Source organism: Protomyctophum bolini, assembly GCF_963924005.1.
Source record: "Protomyctophum bolini genome assembly, chromosome: 7".
Classification (NCBI taxonomy): Eukaryota; Metazoa; Chordata; class Actinopteri; order Myctophiformes; family Myctophidae; genus Protomyctophum; species Protomyctophum bolini.
This window is the reverse complement of record NC_137868.1, coordinates 38803239-38815117: the sequence shown is the minus strand read 5'-3', so window position 1 is coordinate 38815117 and position 11879 is coordinate 38803239. Positions and strand designations below refer to the sequence as shown.

General features: G+C 44.2%; 2 protein-coding genes across 2 annotated transcripts; both read right to left on the bottom strand.

Annotated features, from left to right (window-relative positions):
- Window positions 1-225: 225 nt before the first annotated feature.
- Window positions 226-3473, bottom strand: aicda (activation-induced cytidine deaminase; the record flags this gene model as incomplete). Its single annotated transcript, XM_080768324.1, is given in 7 exon segments — window positions 226-348; window positions 1146-1261; window positions 1436-1490; window positions 1496-1543; window positions 1546-1633; window positions 2842-2976; window positions 3454-3473. Coding segments are annotated over 7 exon segments (513 nt in total). The 3' UTR covers window positions 226-297.
- Window positions 3474-7605: 4132 nt separating this feature from the next.
- Window positions 7606-11022, bottom strand: nat14 (N-acetyltransferase 14 (GCN5-related, putative)). The gene is made up of 4 exons (XM_080767645.1): window positions 10819-11022; window positions 9991-10143; window positions 9090-9401; window positions 7606-8345 (listed from the first exon to the last, which is right to left on the bottom strand). Exons 2-4 carry the CDS (start codon window positions 10069-10071, stop codon window positions 7920-7922), a joined length of 819 nt encoding a protein of 272 aa, XP_080623771.1. The 5' UTR covers window positions 10072-10143; window positions 10819-11022; the 3' UTR covers window positions 7606-7919.
- Between the last annotated feature and the right edge of the window lie 857 nt (window positions 11023-11879).

Genomic DNA, 11879 nt, shown 5'->3' with positions numbered 1-11879 from the left:
AGCGGTAGAGCCTACCATTTATGAAACGCGAAAATAGCGCTTCATAGCAGCAGATAATAGATAATAAATGCATAACATAAAAAAGCAACACAATTTCTCACAAAATCTTATTTTATTATAAAAGAAAAACATTCTCAACAATCATTTGTATTGTTAGCAAATGTCAACTCTCTTTTCTCACATTCTCACAGTTCACATTTTTTTTAAATCTCAGTTCAGTTTTCAGTAGGCTAGTATAGTTGCACTAATGGTCAACACCTTTCACTTCCATATCAGCACCATGCGGATGTGGACAGTTCACAACCCAAGAAGCTTGAATGTATCTCTTAAATCCTCTGTCTCACAAGGCTGAGAAATAGAAGGGGAGATAGAGAGATGAAAAGAAAAGAAAAAAAGGGGGAGAAATAAATAGAAATTAATGAAATAAAATGTGGGAGGGGGGAATAATGAACATGAAAGAAAAGAAAGAGGAAAAAGGTTCATGTTTTAGGTTGTTATTAGAGAAAGTAAAATATGAGTGTTAAAAAGAAATTGCTGCTTTCTTCAGTTTTAGTGATTTTAGCTGTTTTTGACAGGGGGGCATTCGAGCATGGGGCTAAATATGTATTTATTTACAACATTTTATAGCGATTTATTTTTTTAATATTTACTATAGTCCTACTAGACCCAAAGAAATTAAATCTGGCCACAAAAGATCACAGGATATACTGAATGTGAAGGTAGCCTACTGGGGGGAAGCCACACTGTGTGTCATAGGCTCAATATGTCAGTTTGACACATTCAGTAGATCCCGTGATCTTTTGTGGCCAGATTTAATTTCTTTCGGTCTAGTAGGACTATAGTAAATATTTAAAAAAGAAATCGCTATTAAATGTTGTAAAAAAAAAACGTATTTAGCCCCATGCCCCCGCCCCCCTGTCAAAAACAGCTAAAATCCCTAAAACGAAAGAAAGCAGCAAATGAAAAAAAATAACACTCATCTTTTACTTTCTTTAATAACAACCTAAAACATGAACCTTGGTTGAAAAAAACTAAAGTTGTCCTTTAAGTGAAAAGCTAAGATATAATTTATTTCAACTAGCCTTTCCCCCCATCACGGTTGTTAAGTAGAGCTTTAAGTTTGTTATTTATGTAGTGTTTTTTACCTGGAGGATGTGGTAGAGTTTCCTGGCCAGACGGACAGAGTTCTGGTACAGATCAGCCCAGGCCTTGAAGCTGCTCTGTCTGTGAGCCACGAAGGTTTGCCAACAATAGTAGTATAGTCTAGAAAGACACAGTAACATATGTTCATGTTTCTGTCTGTCTGTTGCCCATTGCCATTTTGGCCAATACCTGATAGATAACCGACACACACACACACACACACACACACACACACACACACACACACACACACACACACACACACACGCGCGCGCAGAACCCTCTTTCTAACCTTTGTAGTTCATGACAGTGATCTGTACACCTGCCCTTTTCAGCGTCCTCAGACTCTACAGAAGCGGAGGCGCAGGTTGGGGGTCTGGCTGAGGAACTGGGCCAGCCTATAAGAGAACAGTCGGCGCATGGAGACCACGAGCAGAACCAGGTGACAGAGTAGTCGGCACAGGGCTCCCAGGTGGCCAAGGAACAGCAGCTGTGCATGGGGACAGAGACGGCGTGATATAAGCAAAAGTCCTATATCTCGTCAAATATGGTAGTTTGGTCAAGGGTATAGCATTCCTCAACGTACTGAAAATGTAGCCTCGCATCGCATGTAGCCTCGCATCTGCCTTTGCAATGCATATTGCCGCAGGCAGATTAAGTCTGGCCCGATTCAATTGTGGGAGAACCAGATTCATCTGGAACCAGGCGATAACTATAACCATCCATCCATCTTCAACCGCTTATCCGTAGTCGGGTCGCGGGGCAACAGCTCCACCAGAGAGCTCCAGACATTCCTCTCCAGAGCAACGTTAGTGACTTCCTCCTGGGGATCCCGAGGCATTCCAAGGCCAGTGAGTCGATGTAATCCCTCCATCTGCGCCTTGGTCTGCCCCGAGGTCTCCTCGGAAGAACGGAGTACGGACTGACAGGGGGGCAAAACATACTCTCTCCAAACATACTCTTCGGCCTGATGGAGACAATGACAGTCTTTTTCTTTTTTTGTATTATGTTTTTTGTGGCTTTCGCCTATTTTTTTTATGGAGGGATAGACAGTAGGCTGACAGGAAATGGGGAGAGAGATGCAGGTGACATGCCGTCAGGATCGGGAGTCAAACCCGCGGCACACTGCCAGACTGCATGGATTATCGGTGCCTTAAGGTGCCTGGACCGCTGAGCCACGGCCCAGGCCGACAATTACAGTCTTGACAGATAACAATATCTTATCTCTGTGGCTAATTTAATGGAGTTAAAGGAGGTATATCTAATGCTATATCTAATGAAGTCTAAATGCGATCTTGAAGATGCTAGACCCGGGCATCGGAGGGTCACCTTGGCACTCGACCAAGTGGCCGACAAGTTGGGAGTGAGAATGTGGACTGGGCTGGACTGGGCGGAGCTTGTAGTAAATGGCCTTGGAATGGAGGAGAATCCATCTCGCTGGGTCAAAGTGAATTTAGAAACAACCCTCCACCCATCATCCATCAGTAATGTCAATGTGTACTTGAGCAATGCAATTAACCCCTGTTTGATCCAATGGAGATGGGTATTCTTTCTTACAAAAGAGTTTTACTCATCCCTGGATATAAAGCTTGAATATAGATAGATAACAGATCGTTAATAAATAAATAGAAGGTATTCATTCTCTGTACTCTTGCTTCTGAATGTCGTATTCTTCCCTCACCTCCACGTGGCAGTTGCAGTCCAAAGTCACAGGAGAGGGAGTTGGGTCCCACTCTCCTCTTCACCACGAAGCAGAGGTACGTTTCATTTCGACCCCATGCCCAGCGCACGTTCTTATAGTGGAAGATGAACTTCTTCTGACCCAAAAGCACACTGAGATAGAAAAAGAAGGAACACATTAAATATTGTTTTAAACAATATATAACCATAACCAAAATACCACTATATGTTAAGTCGATTGAAATAGCTTACCACTTACTAATGAATCACTGAGTTAATGCAACTGAATGAATAAAATGAACTAATGTAATGTAGTTTCCCGACGAATGGTGGAAATTTATATAGCAGTCGGCAAACACTCTCAGTTTCACATATACAGCAATTAATGAAAGTAAGCGAAAGTTATTCATCATATTATCACTGAAACGTACTAATAACGCCCCTAGACACTGTTGGAACGTTGTCACGGTTATTGTTCTAATATATCTACTATACCAAGTTACGCATAAATAGTCTAATTAGTCTCATGCCAACAATATGCAAATGTTATTCTGTTAAACGATATGCAAACAACGCTGCACATGATGTGTCAAAAATAAATTGATACAACAATGTATCCATTTTGCTCACCTGTCTAGTTTAGTAATCATTTCGAGAGACACACAAAACAGATAATGGAGCAGGTGCTGTGATGAGGGTGAGTGTAACTGTAGGGCGTGCTGGTGGGGGGTGATGAGGGTGGGGACAGAGACCACATACAGTACATTCTAAACATAAACAGCAGCTTACATTCAGAAAGACACTCTCTGGTTGGATAGAAAGACGGCCAAGGGGAGGGCTGATAGCAATGACACAGCTGGATCCTGTTGCTGTTATTCTGCAAAACAATTCAAACCATAAATTATGTGTTCATTTGTAATGTCTTTACAGCATTGTCTCTAATTTAGACACAGTCTACGTGTGTGTGTATGTGTGGTGGAAAATAACTTTATTGCGTAATGATTGAAGTGCGACCATAATGGGGTTTAATATGAGGCAATAAAAAAGATTTTACTGGGGAGACATTACACAATGCAGAATGTTCAAAAACAACTGGGGCGACCACACATGAATCCAGGAGTGTTTGACGTGCTTTGTAACCTTTGGGAGTTTCTTGCGAACGTCAGTGAACTCAGCCAAATGGCTGGAACTTTCCAAACCCGGTGAAAAGCTCACCCAGTCACCGGCCGCTCCACTTTGGTTTTCCCAGGTCATTAAAATAAAAAACTTCCAGATACCTTCTCGCCTTGATGCCGGCTCAGTTAGCAGGCCCAACCCTCCCCCTTCTCCTCCTTCTCAACCTTTCCACCCAGCCAGTCTTCCCCCTTTTGGGGCCCCAGGGATGGGGGATGGGAGGAGGGGGTGGGGTGGACCATGGGCGTACCCCCAGATCTCGTAGGCCCTAGCTGTCACTTATACAGTACCTACAGTACCCAGACTTCTGATTTAGGGTTTTCCCAAAGTGTGTCAATCTGGAGCGAAGCGCTGTGTGACCGACCACCCTCATCCAAAGTCTCCACATAGACTGACTGTATATAAACAGGCTAGACAGGGCGACCAGCTTTGACCAACCTCTCTCTCTGTGTGTGTGTGTGTGTGTGTGTGTGTGTGTGTGTGTGTGTGCACGAACACAGCCATGCCACACACGCACCTACTGCAGCTTTCAAGCTTCAACCCACCCACAATTGGCCTTTGAACCATAAGATGCTGTCATACATCCTGGGCCAAATTGGTCAAATCAGGATGTTTTCTTCTCTTCTCTTCTCTTCTCTTCTTCTCCCTCTACTGCTCTCCTCTCTTCTCTGTCTGTCGGCCCCATCCTGTTTCTCTGCATGCTTCACAGGCACCCTGCTTTCCCATGGCTCCCCTCACCCTCTCATGCACTCTGCGGTTTGGGGAATTCACCGTTTCCCAGGGTGGCTGTTTTTGGAGCTCATCTGCATGCGTGTATGTGTGTCAGTGTGTGTGTGTGTGTGTGTGTGTGTGTGTGTGTGTGTGTGTGTGTGTGTGTGTGTGTGTGTGTGTGTTGGTGTGCGTGTGTGCGCGTATGCGTGCGCGTGTGCGTGTGTTTGCGAGCGCGCACTAGCCATCTGTGTGAGTATGTCATTAACGCAATCTATATGTTCTACCTCATCTGGAACAAATTTATCCCATGCAACCCTCTGATGGTGCGGTGCCCCCGACATTTAAACCCATTTGTGCCTATTTGCGTGTCTGCATGAGAGAACGACTGGTTGTCAACTGTGACCAGCCTCACGTCACATTTCACTACTTTGACAATGCACTGAGAACTCTGCGTGCGTGCGTGCGTGCGTGCGTGTGTGTGTGTGTGTGTGTGTGTGTGTGTGTGTGTGTGTGTGTGTGTGTGTGTGTGTGTGTGCGCGTGTCTTCGAGAGATACATTCATCTTCGCACGGCGATGTCAGTCTTCTAGACTGCATTAGATGGCAAACTCTATCTAACCACTTCCCTACCGACCTCTGTGGCTTAGACCACAGCTGACCAGGGTCATCTCACGGTCACACATGAACGCTCACGTGCACGACCACACCTCACTGTGCGGTACCACTCCTCTCATGCACTGTGTCTGTGTGTGCTGTGTGTGCACCCACGGTGGATTAGTACAGTGAGCTATGGGCAGACATGGCTGTGCATTTTAACCCATAGTCAGGGGCAGAAACCGGCTGCAGGAAATGCCAAGTCATACTTTCCGAAACCCACCCGCCCACACCCTACACACACATACACGCTCTCTCACACACCGCACACACACACAGCCATACCGTGCAGACACACATGACCACAGTCACAAACAGGGTTTCTTTCCAGTGCCGTGAACTCACATCTGTTTCCTGACAACAATAATAGTTACCGATCAGTCACTTAGAGGAGCAGCTAACAGGTGTCTACTGGTTGCCAGTCATGTAGAAAAATGCCTGATGATGACCAGGAAGCGTGTCTGAAGAGAAAATAGATACTTTTTTAGGAGGTAAAAACGACCCTACGCACAGAGACACTACATCGTGCCTCTATATTGAATCAGATAAGCAAAGGGTAGTTATTCTCCACTACAGAGGTTGTTTGCATGATCAATAGATTTTGTGTAACAAAACCTTTGTCCGGTGAGGTATACAAGTAATTAATTATAGTTACATTATATGAACCAAATTGACCCTTGCACGCACACACTTAGCCTCAGTAGTACACTACAAACATCCTGTGGATGAATGTGAAAGTGCACTAATTGTATCGTATGCCTGAGGTTAGCAGAACTATATATAGAGTCACTATAATGAGACCATATTCAGGTTTAGCCTGAAGAGACGAGACTGTGAGGTCAAGCCTCCCCCATTCAGAAACGTTATTCACCTGATGACCACACAACCGCCATACAGGTCACGTCACTGCCCCCGCAGCTAAGTATGATTTACACGCTGTGCTTAAGTGCGCGCACAAATGATCACAGCAAACAATGGCTTGTGTACAGGTACATTAAGGTCAGCGTTACAACGTTATTCTAGTCTAGTCATGCACAATCTTGCCCTTATCAAGAACGAAATTTGGAAAAATCTATGGTGGGGAGTGAGAAAATAAATCATCAATAGAACAAGGAAGTACATACAGTTTTGCAGACTCATAAGCATGATGTAGTCAGGGGGCACGGTGGAACAGTTGGTAGTGCTGTCGCCTCACAGCTAGAAGGTCCTGGGTTCGATTCCCGCTCTGGACGCTGTGGGTGCTGGTGGCGTGTTTCCTCCTCCGTCATCAGTGCCCATACCCGAAGGCGGGGTTGGCAAAAGGGCCTTTCTGTGTGGAGTTTGCATGTTCTCCCCGTGTCCCCTAGGGGTCACAAAAAACATGCAGTAATCCTCGTTACTGAACTGCCTCCCCTGGCCAGCCGGGGCGCCTGATGGAGGGGAAAGGAACTGGTTGGAATAACGTGTTCCTTCCACGCGCTACGTCCAACCAGGGAAACTCCCCCCTGTCAGGTGTAAAGGAGCAACTTGGACACTCAGGCATGAAGGAAGCATGAGTTCAAGTACGTTGCTCTCCCCTTGTCCCCCATATATGAGGACGAGGGTGTGTAGAGCCCAGGATCACATTAGATGATTGACACAGGGGTGAAAAATCGGTTACAAAATCGTGGGATAAAAAAGAAATGTAGTCAGGTGTGAGAGAGAAGGGGTCTCTTTTATCTAAAAGATAAAAGGCTGTTAATACTGCAAATTCATGTATTTTCATTTTATTACAAACTTCTTAAAGGTTCTTGAGGTGCATCTTAAAATAATTATACAATTAATAACATCATGATTACAAATACTCTGGAATTCCTGAATGCCTGAAGTAAGTTTAGAAATACAGAGATGACAGAATCAGAAATTGTACCTGACCTTAGGATCTGGATTTGGGATTCTTATTTATATTAGCATAATTATTACGTCTGTGTGACTATAACTAAAATGGAAATCTGATCACCTGTCCAACTTATAGATGTAAGTACTAACACAGAGGTGCTGTTACTGTACCGGCATGAAGTCTTGCTCACTTAAATAACGTATGTGACTATTAAAATATTCATGAAAATAATCAGTGAAACATTCATCAAATGAATACCGGAATAAATAACAAATAAAAAACCAAATAAATTAACTGAAAAACATAATTGTAATTAGCCCAGCCCGCTGCAGTCCTCATGCATACATTTATTTTACTTCTCAGGTGGCATTTCTCTGAACATTTAAAAAAATGCACAATCTCACACATATCCCTGACTCAACTGTCAGCTGAACGTATCATCCCATTGATGTCATCAAAAGGACACGTAACATAATTCCCTTAATTTACATTCATATAAACATATATGTTTTAAATGACACGATGGGCTGTTTAGTAATTCAAATCAAAGCATAAATGACAATATCTCATGGAGGCTGTGAGCATAAAATGTATTACGGGTGTAATGTCTCTCTTTTCCCCTTCAGTCTCTCTTCTTCTTTTCTGTTCACCGCTACAGTGAGTCCCTCTGTCACAGGTCCGTCTGCCCGCCCCTCCAACCTGTCACAGGTCTTTGTAAAACACTTTGGTGAGTGGGAAACCCAAAAAACCTTTCTCCGGCTTCTCCAGCTTTTGCTCGTCCTCGTCCCCCTCCTCGTCTCCCAGCTCTCGGTATCCCAGCTTCTTAAAGAAGACCTCTCCTATCTTGGAGGGGTAGGGGATGTGGGCGTAGACCCTGTGCGTCCCCAGATCCCTCTCCCTCTCCTCCAAGCTCTGGACCAGCAGTTTGCCCAGGCCTTCCCGTCTGTACCAGCAGCCAACCACCACCCTGCAGATCCTGGTGATGCGCGCTCGCGTCTCGCCTTCCCGGCTCACGCAGCCCACGATCTCCCCGTCGCACTCGGCCAGCCACACCTGGCCGGCCGCTTGCTCCCTCTCCGGGTCGATTATCTCCGTCTCCTTTTCCTTTGTTCGGATTCTGCGTCTTGCCTTGATGAGAGATGAAAATAGCCTCATTCAAGTTCACAACACCGCTGGCAAATTGATAGAAATATAACATTAATGCTAAACACGTGAATGGCAGCAGCACGGCCAAAATACTTCATTATTAAACAAAGCAAGTAAACCCTGTGACCCTGTGAATCACCAGGCTCACAGGACACACTATATCTGGTGATGTTGTATAATGCTTGTGATGACTAACTATCCACAAACAACCCAATAAACACACGTACACAAGCATGAGCAATACACACACATACGCAAGCATGAGCAACAACCACAATGGAAAACACCATCTTTGAGCTAAAAAACAAGTGATGCTAAAACAATTACTACCTTTGTCTTTTTTTATTATAGGGTTGTTGTTATTTCCTGATGGTTTTTAGCTCATGATTCAGACTTTAGAGTTTAACAGCTGACCATGACAAATGCACTCTCTAAATGTGTACATAATATAATTCTACATACTGTATTGTACCCGTCTGCTACTGTGAGTTATGTGTAGGGTCACAGGTGAATACTTGGTCAAATAACACTGTACTTGGTCAGCTCTTTTTTCCCCCTCTACACCAAATCTATTTTGGCAAAAATCGTATAGCTCAGCCATCAGCTTACAATGCAAAATGTTTGTGAGCTCATAGATCTGCCATTTTTGGTGAATGTTGCGCCGAGAATAGGGATGCTAGTGCACGTGGATACATTTAATTAATATACAGTATAGTCTCAACCAACCTTCCTCAAGTTGGGGGTCTTGCCACTGATCCTGCAATAAGGGTTAGACAGGGTCTCCTCCTCCTCCGGAGGGCCACGGAAGCTGCTGCCCACGTAGTCCCAGTAGGGCCGCGTGGTGCCCAGCACGCCCACGGACCTGGGCATGGTGAGCTTGAGGAAGATGATGAGGAGGAAGACCGGAACGGCCAGCGCCAGGATGAAGGAGTGGAGGAGACAGCGCAGCACGGAGGCCACGGTGGCCATCATGAAGAGACAGAGGGGCCGAGTGACGACGTGGAGGACCAGGCGGTTCTCCGTGCCCTCGCAGCCCTCCTGGAGGGGTGCGTTTGTTTGTAGGAAAGAGGTAGCGATCGATTGAAAATTGTATTAACAGATTGCAGAATGAGGTACATTTCAAGGAATGTACAGGTCCAATATAAAAACTGCTAAGAGGATAAAACCAGAAAAAGCACTAAGACTTGTTTACATCAGGGTCCTCCATTTTCAATTCATCAAAGGGGAGAGAGAGAGAAACAATCTTGAGTGACACTTTGGTAATGTAGCCCCAGACAGTGGTTTCCAACTTTTTCAAGCACTCCCAAATGAATATGTATTACGGATCCCGGGCCGTCTTAAAACATTTAGTGCCAGAGTGACCCCCATACAAGATTTGTATCGTTCAAAAACTATTCCACTTGCCAAGAACTTTGTGCGACACACACACACACACACACACACACACACACACACACACACACACACACACACAGAGTTATGCCTTGAGAACATGTCACACCATGTTGTTGTAATAGTGGTAGACCTCACAAGATGGCGCCAGCCATTGACTTTTGAACTCAATGCAGTGGGCACCTTGTCACACACCTGAGTTAAAACTTTTTTTTTTAAGAAAGGTTTTACACACCTTGATGAGGGCTTTGACTGTTGGTATGTCATCCTCCTTCAACCTTCTCATTATCACCTGGTCCAACTCCAGCCTCACCATGGCTGCAGGGTTTTACACGCCTACAAGGCTCTTTCTCCACACTCCAGGCACAGCAACATGCACAAATAATGTCTAGGAAGGGGAATAGAGATTAGAGTAATGCTCATAGCTCCCCAATCCCCACCAAATAGGCCTTTGTGAATTTGGTTTTTACTGTATTTTGTATGACATCTTAATTCTTAAATACAATTGGAATGGCAGCACTAATGCAGGAAGGAAAGACATTAAATGGAGGGCGTGGCCAGCCAGGAATACTCTTAAATCTACTATACAATCGCAAGCCTAGCTACCACAATAAATGCCACCCTTAAAGTGGCTACCTGAGAATCCTAATGGTTGTCGACCACAAAGGGTAAAAACTTTAAAGCCAAAATTACATATTAATGCATTGTGGCAGGAAATAGTTATTTAAATAATAACACTGTCTATTTATAGTGTCAGTCACTAGTCACAGTCAGTCAGCTTAGGTACCAACCATGCTGTGGACATTTCTTTCTACATCACTGCAACGGTTACGCTACCACCTCCAAAACAAACAGACAGAAGGGATTATTGGGGGATTTGTGCCGTGCATCTGTTCGCCTATTTCGCTTCCATTTCATGCTTGTACGGAATAGCATTTAGCAGGGTGGTCGTAACGGTAGAATTGTAGCAAACACCTCGTCCAGACCATAGTTAAAAATAAGGTCCAGACCCTTATATGGTGGTGGTGGTGATCACATAGCCACAGCATGAGAATCCGCTTACCTTCTGCAGCACGGCGCTCTCACATCACATGAAATGCAAAGCAATACTGTGAATTACTGAATTTCCACCAGCTGTTTCTTGTGCAGAGTAGAGAGTATTTATGTCTCCATTGGTCCAACACGACCCGGTTCGCACGTTTAATTGAACGACGAAGACGCTTTCTGCGTGAAGATGGAATTCTCGATCCAGTATTGCTCCGTTTATTCTTGCGTAAGCGTTTTGGTGCGCTGTCGTTCTACGCCATTTGCGTAACGGAGGATGCTGCGCACGCACTGCGCACCGGCGTACATGAATGGGACGTGGGCGTGAGAAGGTCCCGTTATTTATTTTTTATTAAATGAACGTATGAGCCTGATCTGGAATTCACGGTTGACACAATAAATAAGACAAAAGTATTAAAACCTTTAATTCATCATTTTATTAATAGTAATAATTACTATTTACTAATTTGTGTTGAAAGTGTGCCGTATTATACACAGTATTCACAAATACATAATTTAGTTCAGAAACAAACTTCCAAATACAGTATCAAGGAAACTAATATATTAAGTAACTTTCTAAGGTCCATAAACAGTCTCTGAATTTGACCAACCTTTTAAGGTTTGTGGCACCATGGCTTTATTACAGCACAGTACTTTTCTAACTTGCACAAGTAATTCATTCCAAGACCGCAACAACCTAAAGCCTGAGTTATACTAGGTTGCGCACCGGTGTCACACAGAAAACAGCAGATATACAAGCTCACATCAGTATTCATTGTGATGATATTGAATTTTGTCATGTTTATGAATTGAATACATGCCGAATGGCAACAAGACCGCAATTCCTTTTTCTTTGGTGCTATCCTTTTAGACAAACTGTTTGACTGTACTCTGTTGCCGTTTACATTTCTGTCGAAGTAAAGTAATCAGTCAATCGACGGTGAATAGAATTGCATTCAAATCCATTCATAACCGTTTCCATACACAAGATATAGTAGAATCAACAGAAAACTAGGGTGCGTTCGGAAATGTGCACCGGGAGCGCAATCGCCTGTTATTAGTTTGTATTGGCAGTGCACT